The sequence below is a fragment of the Dacryopinax primogenitus genome, assembly GCF_000292625.1.
Source record: "Dacryopinax primogenitus strain DJM-731 SS1 chromosome Unknown DACRYscaffold_25, whole genome shotgun sequence".
Classification (NCBI taxonomy): domain Eukaryota; kingdom Fungi; phylum Basidiomycota; class Dacrymycetes; order Dacrymycetales; family Dacrymycetaceae; genus Dacryopinax; species Dacryopinax primogenitus.
In genome coordinates this window covers 485,482-507,128 of record NW_024467222.1, presented here as the reverse complement: position 1 = coordinate 507,128, position 21,647 = coordinate 485,482, and the positions used below count along the sequence as shown (strand labels likewise).

Genomic DNA, 21,647 nt, shown 5'->3' with positions numbered 1-21,647 from the left:
AAACAAAAAGTGGAAGCCAATAGATCGTCGGGAACTTAGCGATTTGTCGGTGTAGTAGACAAATAAGCGCCCGGGGTCAGTTTGAGAGTTCCTACGTCTTGTATATTCCAAGAGTTCTATCCATACAGAAGTTAAGAAATACCAAATATGGTAATATACCCCCGAACTCTAGTCGGCCTCCCTTTTTCTCCCAACGGTGAGGGACCACGAATATTAACACTCCCAAAGGACGCAGAGTGCTACTGAGGTACTTGATGGCTCATATAGGGTATGGAGTCCACCCAGTCGAATGGAGGCGACGGGTGGACGGGTATGCGAGGTACGTTCAGTACCGGAAGACGGAGGAGCCGTGCCTAGCCTTGCTGAGTTCCTGAAAATAGAACCTCGGATACTGTTATCGTGGTCAAGTTATGAACACTACGAACCTCCGGAGTCATCAACCACGCCCTCACACCTGCTCCGATCCCGACCGCAGAGACCGCAGCGGTGCCGAAAAGCATATAGAGACCGTTGGGAGGGAGCTGGGACAAAACGCCCTGTTGTACCCAGTCAGGATTTCCCCAGAAGACCTCTGGATGTACGCACATAAGGCTTGACGTCACGTGCAACGTGGATGCTGCGGCGTGCAAACATGGGAGCACGCTGAGCGATGACACGGCTGGCGACTTGACGAGCAAACATCTTGTGAGTTTATATCGTGTAAGAAGGGAGTTGTATCGCGAGATAAGAGTTGCAGAAAGTCCTTGAAAAATGCTTCTTGGTATGAGGGGCGTTGGATCTGGCCCCAACGAGGATGGGGGAGTGCTCGTATTTATAGACGATTCGTCCTCTCAAAAGTCCTAGTCATAACACTCCGCATGTATCAAGTCGGAAAAAGCTCGTTCCCTTCCCGCCCGGGTCCTGTACACATGCGGATTGCCGTTTCGAGAGCCAGAATTCTTATAAACTCACATATCCTCACTCCACTGATAACTGTTGCGGATTGCCTTTTATGGAAATATATCCACCAGGGGTGTTGGGGTCTTATGCGAGCATACGGTGACCGGAAACTGCCTCGGCCGGCAACACCGGGCGGTGAATATCAAACGATACAGTGAGGCGGAGAGCGGCGATGGGCGGGTGATCAGTCAAATCCGAGTTGCTTGATATGTCGATGTATCCTCGTCGCCGAGTTCATCTCAGTCTGTACGGTGATCCCTGGCCGTTCCGCCTCGGGTCCAACCGCCGGTGACAGGAAATGAAACATAAGGTTGGATTCCGAGCGAGTCTCTTCCTTACCCCGCAAAGCCTATGACGGTAACGGCCTGCCGGGTTGGTGCATATGATGGATGACGGATTCCTTTCGTTCCTACTTTCAAATTACACTCTGCGCATGCAGCGGAACATCATATTGCCGACGCTTTCTCCTTACCCAGATACTGTGCCACCAATGCCCGTCCGTTGAGGCCTGTTGCTTTGAGTGTCTGCGGATCTCCGGGAACGACATCAATAGCGTTGTCGCTCCACTGCACCGTGTCCGTCTCGCCGGCCACATCGAGCCAAAGGCCCTTCACGGGGTGCCTCACATCCACCTTGACCTCATCACCGTCTACCCTGACGCTGAGGATCGGGTCGGGGAAATCGATAAGCTTGAATGGCTGGGGCCAGTCAACGTAGCGCGAGAGAATCTCCTTCGATTCCACGTCCACCAGGCGCGCAGAAACGATAATCGAGGCACTCAATGTTGGCTTCGGATCGCCGCCGGGGTACGTGTCGGGTTCGCCGCGGGGCCGGTGTGGGACCTCCTTCTGAAGCAAGTCGGTCGACTGGTTAGGCAGGAGGGTGAACGTGTGGTATTCCGATGCACGCCAGTTGGATTCGAGATCCCAGTACATCACCTCCAGAACGACGACTCGGGGGTGGAGGGTGGAATTACACCCCCAAATCTCCATCGTTGCGGAGAGAGACTGGAAAGCACCAAACTCGTAGAACTGCCGAGGACGATCGTTTTCCTTGTTCTTCTTGACCGTGCGCTTGATACCCACGGTGATGGGCAGCATCTCGCGTGCGGTTGCGTAGAATGTAGGTTTGGGACGTTGCTGTGATTTGTTCAGTAGATTCTTTCAGCTCTTTGGGAGTGTGAACTTACGAAGTAGTCACACGTGGCCCAAGAGGTCACGGGCCAAGAGTTGTTGATCTGCCACACGAGAGCACCCGCATTCTGGAGTCATGATGAGTGGCTACGTTATCCCGAACAACCAGTTGCCTACGTATTGCTTTCCAGGTCCTTTCCAGTCCCTCCTCCACATCCTGTACGCCGCGCCAACACCCTCGCTCTGCATCATCCGCGTCAAGAACACGTACCTAGATCCTTGTAAGCGACGAGAACAAACTTGTGGACAACAAGGACCCACGATTCGAAATCTCCCGTGATCCTAAAGTTCTCATTCATATAAATCGCAAGCCGACGCTCATGACTCCCAGCCTTATTATGCTGCTGCATCATCCTGCTCTGCGGGTACCTGTCTCCTTTCTCATCATCAAAGAACCAGTCGATCGTCTCAGGGTGAGGCATGGCCGGCAACCCGAATTCGGAAACGAATCGTCCACCATTCAGATCCCAGTTCTGGTAGAAATCCGCCCGGCCGGCCCACATCTCCCATTGGTGCTGGGCAGGTGTATGTGTTAGGGGGGATGGATGGACGGGTAAGGAGAGAACGTACGATATCCCCCATTGTGGGATCGGCGGTGTTCCAGTAGTCCGCGCCGCCCCATGGGGAACCGCGGTGGTAGGGGATCTCGGGTGACGTGAGGGCGGTGACGACCTGGGGGAGGATCTGTTCGTAGATTACCACAGCGGGCAATTCGGTGATACCCCACTGCTTCACCTGCTGATCTTTCATCAAACAATGTCAGCTACACAGTTCCAAGGTAGTGGCAGACGCTAACGTACAATCTTCGTTGTTCCCGCAGAGGAGCGCTAGGCTCGCATGATGCCTGAGCCTCTTGACTGCCAGTTCTGCCTCAGGCCTGACCTGGTCCAGAAACTCCTCATACGCAGGATACTGCCCGCAAGCGAACATGAAGTCTTGCCAGACGAGCAGTCCTAGTTCTACACACCAGCGGCAGGATCTCAGTAACTCACATTCGGAGGGGGAGACAGACAGACCATCACAAGCATCATAGAACTCATCACTCTCATATATCCCCCCACCCCAGATCCGGACCATATTCTGGTTCCCTCTCACCATCAGCTCGAGCCAGGTCCTGTACCTCTCCGGCGTAGCGAGCGTGAGCATGTTATCGATCGGGACCCAGCATGAGCCGCCTATGAACATGCGGACGCCGTTCACTTCGAACAGGAAGGTAGTGCCAGGCTGGTCAGAGAGCGGTTCCTGGATGAGGGCAATGCGCCGGAAGCCAATCTTCTGGGTGAGTTGGTCGAGGATTGTCCCGGACTGGGCAAGGCAGATGTCAGGCGACCCGGATCAAGGGGAGGAAAAGGCTTACTTACCTCGTCAGTTAAGATGACCCCGACGGTGTAGAGCGGCTGGCTGCCATAGCCCACAGGCCACCATAGGTCAACCTGCCCCTTCAATTCCCAGTTGATGACGTCGATGAGCTGTTCAGTGCTCGTAGCATCGATCTTCTCACTCTTGATCTCCTTTCCCTTCACATCCCTCAATACGACCTCAACATGCACCTTCCCACCCACGTTCCCCGCCAGCTCCAAGCTCAGCCCCAAACTCGGCACATTCGTCTCGTTAACCCGTGCCTTCGTCTGCACCTCACTCAAGCGCAGCCAATACCTCTCCAAGCGAACGGGCAACCACGGTCCAACGCTCATCAGTTCCGGACCCCAGTCCCAGCGCCAGTGATACTGTGCCTTGCGCACGTAGACGCGGCTCTCGTGCCCGACGTTACACGACCCGGCGGTGCGTTTCCCATACTGAGCCTCGAGGGCGAGGGCGATCGCGCGCGAGGATTTGAAGTGCAGCAGGAGGTGGTTGGTGGGCTCGAGCTGGGATGCTTTCAGAGGGACCTAGTGGACGTCGGCGAGGACTTAAATCAAAGTGGGAGGAGTGGACATACCCTCCATGGACGGAACATGTTATCAGCCTTGAGCACCATCTCTCCGTTAAGGTACACATCACAGTACGTGTCAAGACCTTCGAATACCAAGTCTGCGTTCTCTCCCTGCTTGAGCTCCCCTCCCTCTAGAGCGAACTGACAGGAATACACCCATTCCCTGTCCCCGATCCACTGGACCTGGTGTTCGTTCCATTTCTTGTACGGGTGCGGGATGGCCCCCGCGAGAGTGAGCTCTGCATACACGTCCGAAGGCATCTGTAAGCACTTGTGCCATGCATCAGTCAACAGTGAGGCAGCTGTAGCAGGTGCGACAGAAGTGAGAGATGAGAGGATAGAGCTTGCCGACGTGAACGGCGCTGAGAGGACTTTGAATGCCCATTTGGCGGTGTTGAGGTCGAGCGTGGTGCTGTTGTATGCCATGTTGACCGTTCACTTGGGTTGATGGGCTGATCTGGGTGGTGTTTATATATGATTAGAAGAGATTTCCCAAGTGGCCGGAATGTAGGCCGATATGAATATACACATGTTTGAGCACTCTGTATTGGTAGACGTCTGCATGGTGGGGAGAACGTAGGGACGATGAGCTCGGGTTGTATTCCGACTGGCTCACCGGACTTGACAATTTATCCGGATATTTTACACGAGTGCAGGTATACAATGTATTAACCAGAGTGTACAGGATGAAATGCTACAGAACTACTTTATAAACTTGTGCATAAACTTCCTATGGAACTCTGTCCGCAGCAAGTCATTCACAAATCCATTCCCTTTCTCTGCTCCATTCAGCGCCTGGTTCTTAAATATCAAATCTGTGTAGCGCACTCAGTCATTTGTCCAACCGTCGCACCAGGAAACAGATAAACATACCATCATCCCACCGTTTCTTCACCACAAATCCACTCGGTGCACCAAGCTTCGTCCCTCCTGCCGGTGCTTGGCCTAACGCAGCCGCCAGATTGAGAAGAGGGTTGCCTAGTGCAATTTCCTCATCTCGTTCCCGTTCGGCAGTCGCAGAGTTCTCCTTGTCTAGTCGCGCTTTCTCCTCTGCTCGCTCACGCTTGATCTTCTCAAGTTCGCGCAACAACTCAGCAGTCTCGTCCTCGTCATCATCTTCGTCGTCTTCGTCGTCCCTAACATATACGCGTTAGCATAACCCTCATATGTGCAGATCAGTACGCACTCATCGTCATCATCATCCTCCCGAGCACGTTCCTTCCCCTTCCCTTTCCCCTCCCCTCCCTCCTCACCCTCCTCCTCATCATCATCCCTATCCATCTCCAGCGCCTCCTGTAGCACCTTTCTCCTCTTACTCTCCTCCCCCTCTCCAACCTCTACACCCTCAACAAGTCCCAATCTAGGCTTCTCCTCCACCCCTTCTTCAGCCTTCCGTTTCCTCCTAGCCTCCGCCTCCGCAACCAACAGCTCCGCTCTCAGATCCCTCTTGCTCACTTCCCCAGCCCTGCCCTGCCCCGGCTGGCGGAACTTGAGCTTCGTATGCGCGGCCATGTCCCGCGCGCTGAATTGTCGCGTGTTCCCTCGTGAGGCCTTTCCCTGCGCGGGCGTCCAGGTTGGTCTGTCTGTAACCCAAAGTCAGATTATTCTCATTTGATACGCTGGGAAGAATAATGCGCACGAGCTGTGGACATGGTATAGGGTGAAGGAGGGAGGGAGAGGAGTTGAATGACGAGGAGAAGAGATTAATGCGTTGAAATCCAAGTTTTGATCCCGCCTTTCCTGTTTTGGTACTCCCGGAGTTAACATTTAATCCGGAGCAAGTTCTGCCAGCGCTGTTTCACGACTTTAGTTGTCAATGTGTGGTTTACATCAAAGCGTCCCCGTCAAACCAATCGCTGTCAAATACGGCATTGTACTACATATATCCTAGAACTTCTAACAACCCCGTCGCAGAAACAACGCATCCCCTCTATCCAGCGACAGCACAATGATCGACGCTCAACTGCGATCTCTCAGCTCTTCGTTATCATAGCTATTAATAGGAAACATACCACATTAGGATCCGGATTCCCCCACCAGATGGGGAAGTTCACGCCCTGTCCTCCAGCGCCAAACACCGCAAAGTTCAGGATGAAATAAATGATCGACGTGCCTCCATCCAGCGCTGCGGAAGTCAAGTCAGGGATAAATCAGTGGAAAGCGCGTTGGTAATATGCTAGACGCAGACGCACAGTTGTACTTCTTGTACCATCTTGGGTACTTGAGCCTCACCCACCACTGACTTGCCAAGCCAATCACCAAGGACGTCCACCACATCCCGTTTACAGAATACGGCAGCCATCCAAGGTACGTCAACAGAACTGGCATATTGAGGTAGCTCCATACCTGCTGCTTCGGAAAAAAACAGTGTAAGATATACAAGGGGATAGGGGCGAGGAAGCCGTATAGCAGGCCCATGGGGATCTGGAAATAGAGCTTGCCGGGGTTGTACAGTTCGGCAGAAAGAGCTCCCCAGGTAATTGCAGCAGAGTTCAGCTCTTGGGCGACCCAGCCAGACCAGAGCCGGGTTCCGATCGCTGACGTGCTTATGAGTACCTTGTGGCGGAAAGCAGAGATGGAGTGGGCCGGCTTACGATTCTGCAGATCCGCCCTGTGAGCATCTACCATCGACTTGTAGAGGATGTAGTCCAGCACTGCGCCTAGGACTGTACCGGCGCACTGGGCGACGAAGGTTGCCCGAGGTGGGATTTTGGCGTATTGGCCTAGCTTGAGATCGGACAGCAGGGCAAGGGTCTGATAGCCGGTGTTGTACCCATACAGCTTGGCATACATGTTCTGGATTGGTTGTTGTGGGTGGATGTAGGCCTGAAATCATACATGGAGTGTGAGGCATGTTCTTTCCTTGGAAGTAGGAAATCGCTCACTGCTATGACTTGCACAAAGGATGAGGTAGGGACGCTGAACCCCGTCACTGCTGCTATCACTCCTACAGCCCCATATTGATCATCCGATCTCTAGCTTCCACAGTAATGACATACCGAGGATAACTGCTAAAATGAAGGCAATGATCGTGAATACGATGACGGACCACCAGGGTAGTGTGTCCACATGACCGTATGCTGTACCGATGGCTACTCCCAAGCTGGCAAAGAAGATCAGAGCATACCACCATTGAGGGACTTCCTTATAGATCTTCATCTTCTCATAGTGAATGCTGCATTGGTATTCAGAGGGGATCCAAGCACAATAGGGAACTGAACTGACTCCTCGATGTCGTCAGCCCCTTGCATAAAACGGAATTTCCCAAATGCGTTCTTCAGGTCCCGGCAATGCTATAGAAGGACATGAGAGAACGCAGCGCCCGTCGAGCCGTAGCTGACAAGGAGTGACACCGCGTATGTTGTGGTCATATACCTGCCCCACGTCAGTCGGCGTGTGAACGAGGTGGTTTTGATCGGCTTACGGAGGCCCGATTTCAGCGAACTTGACAGGATCAAGCTGGTTATTTGCATCGAGAATAACTGTCTGGTCATAGCTCGATCCGTTGCCGGAAAACAGCCCGGTGGACATGAACGGCAGACCTCTTGAGTAGCCTTGGAATACATCGCCATAGTAACATGCCACTGGTGGATTTTCAACGAGGGGTAGTATAAACAAGGGACCGTTGACCTACTCATCACAATATAGCAAAGTGCCATACCAATCCATGCAGACACTTGGGTTTGAAGAGGCCAGTACAATGGATAGGCTTGGGAGATCAATACCCAGTCAAATCCAAATGAGAATAGGCCCAGTCCTTCGTTCGAAGAGCCTGCGCCAAAGAGATTACGTGTGAATGTGGACCTTCCTTCGTCGACGAGACAGATGATAGAGAAGGCGGTGATCAGGGGGAACATCCAAGTGGGGATAATTTCATAGCAGAAAATGGCAATACACACTACCATAATTTAGCACAATCTCCTCACGTTGGATAATATCACTTACCGATCCAAAAGTATCTCATCTTCTTCCGGTTCAATAAGCCACCAAAATGCATGGATTGAAGCAGAGCGATCTCGGGGAGTGTACCAGGATATAATGCATATGTCGGCCAGACGAGCAAGCGGCGAAGTATGCCAGCAAAACCGTAGCCGATCAACTGAGAGGCCCAGCTCTGAAATATAGCGGCGGCCGGACTCAAAGTGACGCCGTAGAAAAGGTCTAAGGTACCGACGATGCCAATAGATGTTGCTGTAGATGACGCTGTACTAGCCATAATGGTAATGGAAGTATGTTCCTTGATGTTGAAAGGACCAGGGTTGACGTAACGCCAGAAGCCGGTCGTCGGCATGGTGTAGTGCATCTAGAATCGTTGTCAGAGAAGACGTCCAGTTGCATGAAGTAAAGGACATACGGCATTCCCGAGAACATATGCAATGATAAGTTGAAACAGAGGAGAAACGCTCGCATTCTGCGGCTTCCAGTAATAGATTTCTGAGAGTACAGCACCGAAGGCCGACAGACCACAACCGAGCACCCAAAATCGGAATGTGAGCACCGGTAGGTCTGGGTCATCTTCCGCCGATATGATCTAGTTCGCATTCAGGATGGAACGTTTGACAATTAACTGGTTTTTCGTACCAAAGCCGCAATATCGTCGGCATTCTTGACAACCTCGGTTGTCTCCTCAGGAGGGGTTTCAGATTCGCTGTTCGTGTTCTCGATATCATCCACCTGCTTGGTTGAGACTTTGGCGAGCGAATATGCTTTCTTCGGAGCATCGTAGGTTCCATCATCCTTGATACGCCCAGATAGCTGTGACGTCGTCTTTTCAAGAGGACTATGTAGCTCATCCTGAGTCGAACTCTTCATCAGAGGCATTTCGGTCACTTCCGGGGAACCCATCGTGAGACCAGAAAGTGGCTTTGCGAACAGAGTACGCGCGACCAAGATACGAGGTTATATTGCCCATATTGCTGGTCTAGCGACATCAATATCGCTCCAGCGCATCATGACCCGCCCAGGACACCTCTCACGATAGATGAGCCACCGAGAGCTTGGACCGCTCATCCCGAAGCATGTGGCCGAAAGGCAGATAACGGATCCACAGAAGACTCGGATCAGGCGTACTCACTTATCGCAGACGACTTGAGAGCTTCCCAGCCAGTCAAGAGGACTTCAAAAGCATAGCCGCAAGCTGCCTCTTATATGCACTTCCCGAGCCATGTGGTATTCCAGTTATGCTGCGCATCCGCGGGACCAGTTCTGGTTGGGCGATAATGGGACTTCGGTGAGGCGCCTTATCAAGATCCAGCACGCGCGCTCACGCCGAGTCCTCCCCGTTCATGAAGACAGCTGAGGTGGGTGGGGCGAGGAGAACCCGGGTGTGGAGCGCCTCTCGTGGTGGTTCAAAGAAGCACAATTCCGAGACGATACCATCTTGGTCCATGTGCTGGACATCCTTATCGATAATATCACCTTGATTGGATAAACGTAGCGCCGCTGCTGCTCTCGCAGAAGACATCGATGGTTGCCTGAAGAAAATTCACGCAGAATCAGTCTGCCGCATCCTACTCTCCTCAACAGCGCCCGCAATAAACTCCGAGAACACTTTGGGCCAGGCATCCCGGACAGGAACAGCGTGTCCTGACCACACATCGACACCGATCAGCGAAACGCATGTGGGATAGGGATTGAACAGCATACCTTCGTTGTGCGACTTTCTGACCGCCTTAGATCCGAATAGACTTGATAACTCGATTGTGCGATGAGCGGAGACTCTCATGTCCCGGTTGTCGAATGCTATGTATCGAGAGAGATGAGATACCGCGGAGTGAGGCTGGAGTAGAGACTCACTGTGCAACGTGGGAATGTGTAGAGGGATGTCATAGATGTTCCGGTGGGGATGATGTTGGGAGACGAAACCGGAACAGAGGATGGCGAACTTGATCGGCTGTGACTTCTTCGGTTCGAATTCAGGCACGTTGTCCGCGTTGTTCAACTGCTCAAATAAGTCAGTAAGTAAGTTGACTCAACAAATGGTATTTGATGCTCCCACCATGGACAGTAGCAATGCCGTCATTGCCGATCCCTGGCTTAACCCAATGATGCCATCATACTCGTTCTCTGAGAGGTGTTCCGACCACCACCGTACGGTCTCGTCCCACCGATTCGTGGTATTATCAGGGTCAAGCCAGCTTTCGCCGCTTTTGATGACCCACCACGGGCGTGAGTCGCGCCAGCTGAGATCTTGCATCGGAGGACCGTCGACGTAGTGCAGGTTGGCGATGCGGGAAAGCTCTCGTTCAAGTGGGAGAATGTTGTACCTCAATGTGGCTGCGGTTTGAAGATATCCATGGATGACGAGTATGTTGAGCATCGTGACGCTGAACTGATCGGACGTTGTTGATGGATCGTATTGCTATATGAATTGCCACCCAACTTTATACCCCACACAACAGGGGTTAGTGTCCAATGGGTTACGCGTCTTGTCATAGAATAGTCGGCTCCCAACTTCGGGCATCAGAACACCCCAGTGCTCAGCATTCGCATATTCCGGGAAAAGCGGTTTGATCCCAAAACACAGGTTGAGCAAAGCACATCAAGCTTAGATCCTTCTCGAATAACGGACTGCAAGTGAGCCGCAGCAAGAACCAGCAGTATAAAGCAGATGATAGGGGTTTCCCAGCGGTTACAGAAGCAGAATTCAGAACGTCTGCACAGCGAGTCATTTTCCCGGACATCGCCCTGAGCGAGTCCAACCATCGTCGACGTTGCTATGCAAGAAGACACGTACCGCGTAATGCCGATATCGCCGTCGCTGACCTAATCAACCGGAGCCGAAGTTATTCCCATGTCGCCACCCTAGATTAATCTCTTCATTTTCTCTCTCCTCTCGCAGTCGCACGACCTCCCCCGCCAGCGAATCCCTCCTCCAACCCAGCACAAAATGCCTCCCAGAAGAGCTGCCGGCCGCGCGCCCGCTACAATTTCCCATGCTCCCGGCGCACCAGCAAACGAAACCGCCTGGCAACGATTCCTGCGCACGGAGATCTATGCACTGGAGAAACGGGCTGGGAACTGGACGTATGTGACCAGTGTTGGGTTGTTCGTGGGGAGCATCGTCGCTGTGAGGCTTTGGGGTACTGGTCTTGTACCTGTATGAGCATGCTTTGGTTGAAGTTGCACGCATGCTATACTGGAGCGCTGGCAGTGAGTTCCACTTTGTATGTGGTGCCCGAAGACAGCCACTAATTACATGCCAGGTTCGTTCGCTTGACGACTATTTGCCATCCACCCTACCGAAGCCGATCACCGTAGAGGATTGTGGGGTTTGCTGATGTATCTCTTTACATTTCACTGCATGTACACGATGACTCCTGACCCAACGGCTAATTCATTTCTCACTCCTCTGATCCTGTTCTCCGATATCTGCGCGATGTCAAATGACCGAGGACGTAACGTTGGGCATTAATATCCGGTTAATAATAGATAACCAGATGATTATGTAGAACTCGCCAGATGTCGCGGTGAGCTGGCCAGTTCCTTCCCCAGCAACCAGCAACGACGTGTCGTTGTGCAGCAACTCTTCATTCTCCTTTCTCTACATTCATTCAACACATTCTCATGTCATTGTAAGATGTTATTTGTCAAGTCAACATTCCGCGGCACGAACTGCGACGTTTCCGGAGTTAGACTGGCCGACTTTGCCCGCCGGCGACGTCTCGGCACTGACAGCAACTCCGGCGCCCTCCCCGCCTCTCTCCGTTGTCTACACACCGTAAAGGCTTGAAGCCAGCCTTCGGACCTCCCCATCATTCTTTCTCAATGTCTAACCGAATCCTTGAACACTGGCGTATTGGGACGAAGATGTGGCCTGTAAGACAACCAGTTACTCCTGTACATCGGGAGGGCCAGAAGACGTTTGGCTACTGGGGCCCGCACACGAGCTCAATTGACTGGTGTGAAGTACGCTGTCACTTTGCCTAAAGTCAGAGGCCAATGCGCTGACATGTTTTGTTATGGGAAGGACAACTATGTTAATCTCCCCTATATCGCCGAAACGTGGAACACGTTCTCCAACATCCCATATATGCTTCTCGGTCTACACGGTGTCCTTCTCACCCAAGGCCTACCACACCGAGCGCGCTTCGCCCTCCTCCACGCCGGCGTAGCGCTCATCGGAGTCGGCAGCTTCATATTTCATGCGACGCTCAACTGGTACGCCCAGGTGTTCCTGGACGAACTGCCCATGATCTACGTCAGCACGCTCTGTTTGTATGTTATTTTGATGGCTGGGAAAGACGCGTGGTGGAAGAGGCTTGTCGCCCCCGCGCTGGTAATGCTTGCTTTGGCGGTCACTGTGATCTAGTACGTCTACCCCCGCATATCGCTGTGCTATCCTGATACATTTGGCAGCTTCTGGTACCCCAATCCAGTGTTTCACCAGCTATCCTATGCGTTCATCCAATTCCTGACCACAGCGCGCAACTACGTTCTCCTGCAAACCGTTCCCCCCTCGGTGCGCAAACAATGTCATCGGATCCTCTGGTCTGGTGCAATCACCTTCCTTCTCGGCTTCGCGATCTGGAACGTCGATAACCAGTTCTGTGACACGCTGACGCAATACAGGGGACACTATGGGGATGTGGTAGGCGCTTTGACCCAGGGGCACGCCTGGTGGCACGTTTTGACCGGCATCGGCGGGTCACGTATCGTAGTCGGCGTTACCTGTGAGTTTGTATTTGTCATACGCGGAGGTCGGTGACTGATGGCTGACGATGGGATAGATCTGGCACTGTGCGTAGAAGATCCTGACGGGTATGAGATCGGCACTTCTCTAGGCTGTATGCCTTACGTGCGGGCGAAGGCGAAGGTTTCTCACAAGAAGGCGGAGTAACGTATCTCTCGTTGATTCGTTCTGGCAATCAAGGACTGTTGTCACAAGTAGCTTGCATATTTGCGGTATTAATGTACATAATTAGCTTAGTGTTCAACGATTGTGAAGATTATTCTTGCCTGGCCGCTCGCAATTGGCTGACCCTGAATTCACATATGGATATACAAATATATCAACAGTCTCGCGGGGTGTATTTGAAAGATAGATAACTTCCATTAGGGGTAGGTGTGCTACTGTATCTGGATTAAAACATGATGGATGACAGTAACACGTACTTTTACAAGGGGGGCGCAGGTAATAAGTAAGGAATGTTCGTAAGGAATGTCCGATAGGAGGGATTCACGCGTGGGCTGGCCACTGGGTGTGACAATTAGTGTCGATCCATTGTTGCATTTGGAAGTCCATAGTAACATCCGCATCGTTGCTCAGCATGAGCCCGCCGTCGAAAGAGATAGGCCCGTGCTCGAACGCCTTGGGTGTGATCTGCTCGTGTACACAGTCCCTTGCACCGTCGTTCTCGAAACCCCAGTGTCCTACATCGAGAAACGGATCGATAACAGTCGATGAGGATGTTGCAGCGCCTTGGAAGCTCCCGCCGACGGGGAGATCGGACATGGTTGGGGAGCTCTGCGATGAACCCTTGTCAGGTGTCAGACTGGAGGCATAGGCTTCGAAGTCGAAACATGCGGATGGTGACAGGGGCGCGTGAGTTTCGGGGAAGCCCCAAGGTGCCATGTTCATGCGGCCCGACGATGGTGGGGACTGATAGGCAATAGACTGTTGCGGGGATGGGAGCGTCATAGGTGGAATACCTCGTGATGCCACCGGAAAGGCCCCATGTTCGCCAAGGGAGTGCTGCGCAATGGTTCCGAATGGTGGTGTGCATAGTGTAGGGAACTGGAAGGGCATCGGTGAGTAGCTGAAGGTGGCCGAATTTGGCGAGCTCGCGCCAGAATGACCACGGCTGTGAGTGAGGAAGCCGATTGGAGCGGTGGGCGCACTCGCGCGCCGATTAGGGGACATAGGCAAAGACGTGTCAAGAGGTGTCAGAGACGGGCCGGTACGACGGACGGGGGATGTTGGTCCGGATCCTAGATTTCCGTTGACTGGAATTATCCCATTCATTGTGTTGTATCCAGGATGAGATTCCAGCCTTGGTGGCGCAATCACCCGCGATTGCAGACCCCGATGCGTTGTGTGCTGATCTTGGACGACTTGTTGGTGCATGAGCCCCGCAGCTGGTTCTGAACCGTTGGACCAGGTGCTGGATCGCATGCGACCTTGCCTGGGTGGCATGCTCGGCGGGGGTGATGGTATCATTGGACCCATAGAGTGGGAGGCGTGCGCAACATGTGACAGCGATCCTTGGAATAGGGAGGAGTCGCTCACAGCGGGAAGCTTGCCGCTGAGCACGTCGTCAACGGTGAAGTATGAAACGACGTGCCATTCTTTGCCGGGAAACTTCAGGGTAATTGTCTACACAGTCTATCAGCCTCCGTTTTAATTCTAGAGAGTTTTCTGTACCTTTTTGATGAGCACCTGAGTCGAAAACCCAGAGAGGTAGCGCAAGGGGCCAACAAGATTGCCGATTAAGTCGGACGGATCGCTCCGTTTCGTACGTTTTGGAGTCGTGGTTTCTTCATTGCTCAGGCCGGCTGAGTTCATATTATTCGAGTTGGTGTATTCTTCGAAGTAGACCTGGACAAAGTCCGCATAAGCAGGCAGTCTTGTTTGTACGTAGGAATAGACACTTACGAAGAACTTATCGGGAAGCTGCCGGCTTCGACTCCAACCTCTTCCGTCAGTCCACCGTTCCATCTCTGCAGTGCTCTTTTCAAAGACAAACAGCGAACCACTTGTCGCGAGTTGCTTTCGCTGCTGGATGGATATCTTCTGGGATGCCTGTTGTACGAGACCATCGTGTGCGGCCTGGCACAGGATGAGGGCGTCGGTTTTGTCGCGAACATAGGCACCATGGATGGGGCGGTAAGGACCGGCTGAGAGTGGAGAATCCATTGCGGCGTCAAAAGCTTCAATGGCAGGATGTTGAACGAGCGAGTTCAGCTCTTGTTAAGAGCACAACAGGAGAGAAGGAGGATAAGACGTTGGCGCAAATAAGAGTCTGTGGCAGCTCTGATCAACAGGGCGACGAATGCATGAGAAGATGTACGAAGGTCTGTTAAGTACTGTCGTATAGGCCGCGCAGATACGAGATGCAGTCGCCGTCGCTAGGATAGAGCTGACGACGGACGGCGTCACTAGCTGCCTAATAAGCAATGAGGACGAGCGGCCGTGCTGATAGAGATGATACAAGTCGATTTTCCCGGTCAATTGGAGCACAAAGGCAGCTGCGCCTTCAACATGGTTTTGAAAATAGAGAGCTCCCGTTCCGCCGTTCCAGGGGTTTCCGATAGAGCCGACAGGGATACTGCTACGTACTGCACATAGAAGATGTAATCGCAATCGCCGGTGCCGGCGTCGTTAGGAGCGACGTCTTTGAGCGATTGTCACGTCGGCGTGTTTCAGGAGGTCTAGAAAGCCTCAAGGCGTTTAGACCTCCAGGAAAAATTCACCAAGAATATGATGACAGGAGTTTCATCCCTTGGGTTGCGGAGCGCTCCGCCAGCAAAGGGCATAATGGGCAGCCTCAATGGACCGGAGCCATCGTTCAGAACAACTGCCTAGCAACCCGCCAATATCCGTCCCTGGGCAGAATATGGCATAGAGGAGCAATGTCGTACTGATATGGCACGCAGTAACACAAATTTGCTGAGCCCAGCCAACCGAGAGGCACCAGAGAGACCATCAGTGCGAGGACAAGGAGCGAGATACAGACATGAAGCCTAAATAGGGAAAAGGACATTATTGATGAATTTGATTCCATGTCTTCTGTTAATCCGCGCCGAAGGTTCGTTCGGCTCCTCGGGGCGCCTACTCGTCTCAATGCGAAGTGAATCGCTCACGGCAATGCTGAGCGTAATCTATGGTTATGGGGAGGTGCACTACCGACAAGGAAGCTTGAGAATATCTGGCTTCGAAGGAACTGACAACGGTCAATGTGATTGGTGTGCCTGATCATCGAGTTGTTCAGGCGTAATATCGACTCTTCTCTTGGAATCAGGACTGTCGTGCGCTCATGACCAGGTAATACCTTCACGATGGCAGTTTGTTGCAGATGAGACCCGGGCCCGGTGCGAAAACCTTGCGAACATTCTACAGTCGAACAACACTGCTAACAACGATCTTTCTTTGAGAATCAACTATAAATGTCCTGGAATTTCAGAGGTAGGATATAGTAAGATAGTTATTTTCTCCCGCAAATTATCTATCAATATTGCTTGTTCTTCGTTCGGTCAGAACAGCAAGTTATGGTCGTCGCACATCTGGAAAAGTGAATTTTCCACGTGACTCCGTGGCGGTGCACCAAGCAGTACTGCCACAGAGAATACCTCCGCATGTAACACACCAATCAACGGAGCAGTGCATTCTCAACATAGTCTCCTTACTATCTCTTTCTTAGTTTCTTGCTTTCGACGACTTCAGCTATGATGGCCCAACGGCGTCCCTCTTCGGCTGCTTCTTTGGCTCAGTATATTCATCAGCAGGACCCACCTGCAGATCCATCAGGTCTCGACTTTTGTAACGCTTTCTGGGGACCTAATGATGCTGGTTACGAGGTCTTGCTCGCCCGGATGCGGGGCGCAATGCGCACGATGGAGGAACTCAGAGCGTTCTGGAAAGAACGAACAGTGATTGAAAATGAATATGCCACCAAGTTGACAAAGCTGGCGAAGTTCACATTGGGCAGGGATGAAATTGGGTGCGTTTTGGCGCCCTTGGCTAAAATGCACGTATAGGCGCTGATCATCGGCATATATTCTAGAGAGCTCCGAAACTCGCTCGATACCCTTAAAATGGAGACCGAGAAGCAAGCAGCTGTTCACCAGGAACTCGCTGGCAAGATGCGCCAGGAGCTGGAACTTCCTGTCGCATCATTCATCACTCGACAGATCTCCCACAAAAAGACGGTATGAAACCTGAAATAACGCTTTCTAACCTTCCTCATTCTCAGTGAACAGATTCAATCCACTGTTGAAAAGTCTTTCAAGAACAAGCAGGCCCAGGAAGGCCACGTTTCGAAAGCTCGAGAGCGGTACGAATCCGACTGTCTCAGAATCAACTCGGCGATAGCACAGCAAACGCTTGTGCAGGGGAAGGAACTTGAGAAGGTTCGCATGAAGCTCGAGCGTGCTCAATCCACGATTGCCAACAACGAGAAGGAATATCAGAATTTCACGCGTGCTCTTCAGGAGACCACGAAGAAGTGGGAACAGCAGTGGAAGGACTTCTGCGATACCTCCCAAGACCTTGAAGATGATCGGATCGAGTTTATGAAGGATAATATGTGGAGCTACGCCAACGCCGTCAGTAGCGTTTGTGTGAGCGACGACGAGGTTTGTCTACAATCCCTTGATAAATTTCATTCCGATTGATAGCCACGAGCAGTCTTGTGAACATACCCGCGTGTCCCTCGAGCAGCTGGAGGTCGATCGCGATCTTGAAACCTTCATCAGCTCCTACAGTACGGGGTCGATCATCCCTGACCCGCCCCGATTCGTCGACTTCCGTGCCGGTGCCCCTGGCGATACGCAGCAGCGAAGGGGCAGACAGGCACGATTCGTTCGAGAAAGCAAGAAGATCGGAGCTCCCCTGTATGGTACGACCCCCGGGGAGGATTATGAACTGGACGAGCGTGCCGTTTCAGGCGGGAGTAGGGCAGCGACGCCGTTCGAGTCACACCCCGCGCTGCCGCCCTCCCAACCACCGCCTTCTGCCCAACAGCCACCATCGATGCAGCAGGGCCCCTATCCAGGACAACCAGGCGGTCGATCTGCTCCGCTTGAGCCTGTAATGCTGAACGTTGGTTCTGCAGCATATCACGTTGACCCGAACGCGGACCCACAGCGCGCACTATCTAATCGTCGGCCCTCAGTCTCTAATTCTATAAACGCTTCCTCTGCCGCACCTGGCGGGAGCGATGATCCTCTTGCACAGGCGATGAACCAACTGCGGCAAGACAGTGTGCGCCGAGGTACGACCCCAACGCAGAAGGGGACAGGCAATAGCGTTACGTCGCCTTCCTCCGCGTATTCCAACCATGCCTCTAGTGGTATCCCACCTGGAAGAGGGCCGGCCCAGCCGGTCAACTACGATTCAATCTCTGATTCTGTAGTCGGCGGTCCTCCCCCAAGTGTCACATCACCTGGCGCCAACGGGCCACCCATGGCCAAGTTCATGCAGGAGCCCGCACGCCAGGGGGGCGAACTCCCCGTTGACAACGTGCTGAGAAATTATCAGCAGTCCTTCCCTCACGAGCACAAGGGCTCGAGCCGCCCATCGAGCGCCTTGAGTCGGCGTAGCACGCAGGTTGTTTCGTCCCCGGGAATGAACCCACCTCAACAGCAGCAGCAGCAGCAGCGCCCTGTGAGCCCAGCACGAGAAGGGTTCTCCGGCATTGGCGCTCAGGGTCGCTCACCCAGCCCACTATTCCAGCAGAACCCGCAGGTGCAGCGTGCCATCAGTCCGTACGCTCCGTCGGTTTCCTCTGGCCAGCGGATGCCGCAGACCGAGAGCCCGGCAGCGATGAGTGGCCGTGCTTTGTCCCCCCAGCCGCCTATGAATGGGCATAGGCCAGTCTCCCCTGCCGGCGTATATGGAATCGAACTGGATGCTTCTGGGAAAGTGGCACGGGACTCGGTGGCCGAAGAGTACCAGCGCAAGATTAGGGAGGAAGATGAACGGAGGCGACGGGAAGAAGAGGAGCGCGTCCGCCGGCAGAGGGAGGAAGAGGATCGTGCACGTCGTGCGAGAGAGGAAGAAGAACGTCGGAGGCTGGAAGACCTCAGGCAGCGGCAACTGGCCGAGCAGGCACGTCTTGCCCAGCAGCAACAGCCACAGCAAACCGGGTACAACCAGTCAGCTGCCCGTGGGCAGTACTCCAACTACCCCCCACCTGGGCAGCCCCAATACCAGCAGCCCCCGCCCCCGCCCCAACCCACTCAGCAGCAGTTCCCGGCCTATCAGCAGCCCGCCCAGCCCCAAGGGTATGGGCCACCCGGATCACAGCCGCAGCAGTATGGCCAAGCCCCGCCGTCGCAGTTCCCACCACCACCGAGGCAACCGAGCTATGACAACTACTACCAGCAAGGACAACAGCCCCCACCTCCGCCCATTCAGCAAACATCTCAGCAGGCACCTGCCCCGCCACCTGCGAGGGAGATGCAGCCTCCTCAAGGCAATGGAAACCCACCTCCGACGGGCCAGTGGACGAGCACGGGAGAAGGCATTCTTTTCTATGGTACGTCCTGTTTTCCGCTGGCTACCTAACATGTACATATGCTGATCGCATTTGCAGTGAAAGCACTCTATGATTATCAAGCGACCATCGAGGAGGAGTTCGACTTCCAGCTGGGAGATATCATCGCAGTGACTGCCACGCCAGAAGATGGCTGGTGGAGTGGAGAGTTACTGGATGAGGCCAGACGGCAGAAGGGGAAGCATATTTTCCCAAGCAACTTTGTGTGCTTGTTCTAAGTGCGAGGTCGCTCTGTTTCTGTGAGTATATGATAGCAACGGAGAACGGCAGGCCGTGTCGGTGCATAATTTGTCGATAGTCTCTCGCGATACTGTTGGTTATATATACCAGTCAATATGACGCCTTTATCCATTCGAAGATCGGAATATCCTCGGTACCGACAGCAACGAATGATTTGAACCCTGAATGAGAAAAGTTATTATTTCACTGTCTCCTTTCTAACTGCTTGTCTACATTTCTTATTCCTTATAAGATTTATAATTTCCCAACATCAACATTCTTATATTACAGCAACGACTTTGGGCGATGTATGCCGCTCGAGCACGGGCGGCAACCACACTCGCGTGCTTCTCGCGCACGGTACATATCTGTCGCCGCACCGGTTCCTACTTCCCACGACATGTGTTCCCGAACAAATCCTACGCCGGCATAACTCTGCAGCAGAAACGATACAAGAGCGATGACTTGAGCGGTACTCTGAAAAGCCTGGATGTTGGAGGGAAGATGGCGGGGGAGAACGTGACTGAGCCGAGGGCGAAGGAGGATGATCCGACGCCTGCAGCTGCTGGGAGTGCTGAAGTAGAGCAGGTGAAAGGGAAAGAAGAATCAGTTGAGGAAAATGTGAAGAACGAGTCTGACTCTCTTGATGCGTCTCCAAAATCCGGGAGCGAGGAAGCAGGCTCCATTGAAGCGAAGGAGTTCGCGGCGCTATTAAGTGCTGCCGATGAGGGGCTTCTGGATGTGAAGGAGGATGCAGCATACGAAGAGGACGAGGAAGAAGAGGACGAGGAAGAGGGGGAGGAGGAGGAAGGGGAGGAGGAAGACGAACACGACGACACGAACGACAAGATGACTCGGCGCCCTCTACCGACCAGGACGCGCGAGACGGACACGCCAGAATCCCTCTTCTTCAACCGTGACGAGCTATTAGAAGAACGTGCCGCGCTTCACGAGTGCTACGCGGCTGGATGGACGCCGTACGAGTCCAAGTCGCCCGTCCGGCTCAGCAACCTCGTCGACAAGTACTTCACCTACCAGAGGAACCGGTTCCCGAATTCGGACCTCGGGCGGGAGATGCTGGCGGAGGTTATCGGAGATAAAAGAAAGGCAGGAATGAAGATGGTGGACTTTGACACTCGCGTATTGTTCTGTGCGTCTCTGCCCACAACCCCACAACCTCGTTCACCGGGTCTGTGACCTGAACTCACGTCCATACAGATCGGTACGGCGTTGGCGGGATCCGGTGGTCCAAGTTCCCCATCAAGCTATATCACGAACGCTACCGGATAACAGGCTGGCCGGACGACACACCTACGATCGGGATTCCTAAAGGGAAGGTTCCCTGGAGGGAAGCGAAGAGCGCGGAGGTGCTGATAGCTCTCTGGCATGACCAGATCAAGCTAGAACACTGGCATGAAGGTGCGTTATTTCCCAGTCATTGGCATGCATCATGGTCTGACGTGAGGTGATGAATTTCTGCTTTTGTGCACCCGTGGGTGATACAGCGGAAGTCCAAGGCAATTACCCCCCACTGCTGATCTACGCCTCTGAGCGCAAGTTCAGGCGGTACGACGACATGATCAAGAAGCACCTTCGGGAAGAAGCGCAAGAGGCGGCCAAGCTCGAGCGGCGGCGGATCAAGAATATCAAGAAGGGGGTCAAAGCCGAGCAGATACGACAGAAGCGGGCGGAGAGACGAGAAAAGCAGGCAGCGAAGGAGAAGATTGGCGGACCTAGGGTTGAGAGGCAGAGAGTGGACTACGGGGCGCTCGCTGGGAGCATGAGTGTCGCTCCTGACGAGGATGGGAAGGGGGGATTGGGGATCGCTGCTGAAGCGAGGAATACGGATCTCTGGAAAGTGCAGAGCCAGACGAACAGGAAGTTGCAGATGCCTCAGTTGGATATGGAGGGGTTGAACCTGCCTGAGAAGAAGGAGAGAGAGCCCACCCCGAAGTTGCCTGGGTATCTGCCGCAGGGCCCGCCGGAGGGGTGGTAGGACTACGAGTGAGCAGTGTGGTACTGAATATTGTAAAGTCCGAGATAATTCACCCCTGTCTTTTATCACCGGAGGGAGGGACGGCGACTGTGCATCCAAACTGGGTTCGGGTAATGAGTCATATACAGCTGTGGAGAGAAAATAATCGCCCT

General features: G+C 53.3%; 10 protein-coding genes across 10 annotated transcripts; 4 read left to right on the top strand and 6 right to left on the bottom strand.

Annotated features, from left to right (window-relative positions):
- Positions 1-80: 80 nt before the first annotated feature.
- On the bottom strand, positions 81-776 carry DACRYDRAFT_25427 (uncharacterized protein). The gene is made up of 3 exons (XM_040774157.1): positions 586-776; positions 426-536; positions 81-370 (listed from the first exon to the last, which is right to left on the bottom strand). The coding sequence occupies exons 1-3, from the start codon at positions 679-681 to the stop codon at positions 326-328; spliced, it is 252 nt and encodes an 83-aa protein (XP_040623914.1). The 5' UTR covers positions 682-776; the 3' UTR covers positions 81-325.
- A 567-nt stretch (positions 777-1,343) lies between these two features.
- DACRYDRAFT_72764 (glycoside hydrolase) lies at positions 1,344-4,356 on the bottom strand. Its single transcript, XM_040775980.1, has 9 exons — positions 4,072-4,356; positions 3,494-4,021; positions 3,149-3,437; positions 2,933-3,091; positions 2,703-2,875; positions 2,394-2,647; positions 2,250-2,343; positions 2,129-2,200; positions 1,344-2,078 (listed from the first exon to the last, which is right to left on the bottom strand). Exons 1-9 carry the CDS (start codon positions 4,324-4,326, stop codon positions 1,386-1,388), a joined length of 2,517 nt encoding a protein of 838 aa, XP_040623913.1. The 5' UTR covers positions 4,327-4,356; the 3' UTR covers positions 1,344-1,385.
- A 365-nt stretch (positions 4,357-4,721) lies between these two features.
- DACRYDRAFT_97412 (Cwf15/Cwc15 cell cycle control protein) lies at positions 4,722-5,717 on the bottom strand (the record flags this gene model as incomplete). The annotated part of the gene is made up of 4 exons (XM_040777452.1): positions 4,722-4,880; positions 4,939-5,201; positions 5,252-5,648; positions 5,705-5,717. The coding sequence occupies 4 exons, from the start codon at positions 5,715-5,717 to the stop codon at positions 4,768-4,770; spliced, it is 786 nt and encodes a 261-aa protein (XP_040623912.1). The 3' UTR covers positions 4,722-4,767.
- Positions 5,718-5,995: 278 nt separating this feature from the next.
- On the bottom strand, positions 5,996-8,910 carry DACRYDRAFT_112341 (OPT oligopeptide transporter; the record flags this gene model as incomplete). Its single annotated transcript, XM_040769394.1, has 13 exons — positions 5,996-6,028; positions 6,078-6,190; positions 6,258-6,602; positions 6,660-6,891; positions 6,951-7,012; positions 7,065-7,240; positions 7,291-7,358; positions 7,407-7,440; positions 7,490-7,649; positions 7,700-7,963; positions 8,011-8,368; positions 8,420-8,596; positions 8,647-8,910. 13 exons carry the CDS (start codon positions 8,908-8,910, stop codon positions 5,996-5,998), a joined length of 2,286 nt encoding a protein of 761 aa, XP_040623911.1.
- A 640-nt stretch (positions 8,911-9,550) lies between these two features.
- On the bottom strand, positions 9,551-10,763 carry DACRYDRAFT_102688 (uncharacterized protein; the record flags this gene model as incomplete). The annotated part of the gene is made up of 4 exons (XM_040767655.1): positions 10,064-10,763; positions 9,862-10,006; positions 9,712-9,807; positions 9,551-9,651 (listed from the first exon to the last, which is right to left on the bottom strand). Exons 1-4 carry the CDS (start codon positions 10,382-10,384, stop codon positions 9,551-9,553), a joined length of 663 nt encoding a protein of 220 aa, XP_040623910.1. The 5' UTR covers positions 10,385-10,763.
- Positions 10,764-10,907: 144 nt separating this feature from the next.
- DACRYDRAFT_25425 (uncharacterized protein) lies at positions 10,908-11,417 on the top strand. Its single transcript, XM_040774156.1, has 2 exons — positions 10,908-11,217; positions 11,271-11,417. The coding sequence occupies exon 1, from the start codon at positions 10,955-10,957 to the stop codon at positions 11,168-11,170; it is 216 nt and encodes a 71-aa protein (XP_040623909.1). The 5' UTR covers positions 10,908-10,954; the 3' UTR covers positions 11,171-11,217; positions 11,271-11,417.
- Positions 11,418-11,841: 424 nt separating this feature from the next.
- DACRYDRAFT_85433 (alkaline phytoceramidase) lies at positions 11,842-13,001 on the top strand. The gene is made up of 4 exons (XM_040776733.1): positions 11,842-11,973; positions 12,035-12,375; positions 12,424-12,737; positions 12,795-13,001. Exons 1-4 carry the CDS (start codon positions 11,875-11,877, stop codon positions 12,902-12,904), a joined length of 864 nt encoding a protein of 287 aa, XP_040623908.1. The 5' UTR covers positions 11,842-11,874; the 3' UTR covers positions 12,905-13,001.
- A 121-nt stretch (positions 13,002-13,122) lies between these two features.
- DACRYDRAFT_25422 (uncharacterized protein) lies at positions 13,123-15,707 on the bottom strand. Its single transcript, XM_040774155.1, has 3 exons — positions 14,660-15,707; positions 14,429-14,602; positions 13,123-14,380 (listed from the first exon to the last, which is right to left on the bottom strand). The coding sequence occupies exons 1-3, from the start codon at positions 14,918-14,920 to the stop codon at positions 13,244-13,246; spliced, it is 1,572 nt and encodes a 523-aa protein (XP_040623907.1). The 5' UTR covers positions 14,921-15,707; the 3' UTR covers positions 13,123-13,243.
- Positions 15,708-16,452: 745 nt separating this feature from the next.
- Positions 16,453-19,608, top strand: DACRYDRAFT_119798 (uncharacterized protein; the record flags this gene model as incomplete). The annotated part of the gene is made up of 5 exons (XM_040770869.1): positions 16,453-16,724; positions 16,788-16,932; positions 16,984-17,358; positions 17,411-19,262; positions 19,320-19,608. The coding sequence occupies 5 exons, from the start codon at positions 16,453-16,455 to the stop codon at positions 19,496-19,498; spliced, it is 2,823 nt and encodes a 940-aa protein (XP_040623906.1). The 3' UTR covers positions 19,499-19,608.
- A 156-nt stretch (positions 19,609-19,764) lies between these two features.
- On the top strand, positions 19,765-21,495 carry DACRYDRAFT_119797 (uncharacterized protein; the record flags this gene model as incomplete). Its single annotated transcript, XM_040770868.1, has 3 exons — positions 19,765-20,649; positions 20,718-20,918; positions 21,005-21,495. The coding sequence occupies exons 1-3, from the start codon at positions 19,806-19,808 to the stop codon at positions 21,493-21,495; spliced, it is 1,536 nt and encodes a 511-aa protein (XP_040623905.1). The 5' UTR covers positions 19,765-19,805.
- Positions 21,496-21,647: the final 152 nt, after the last annotated feature.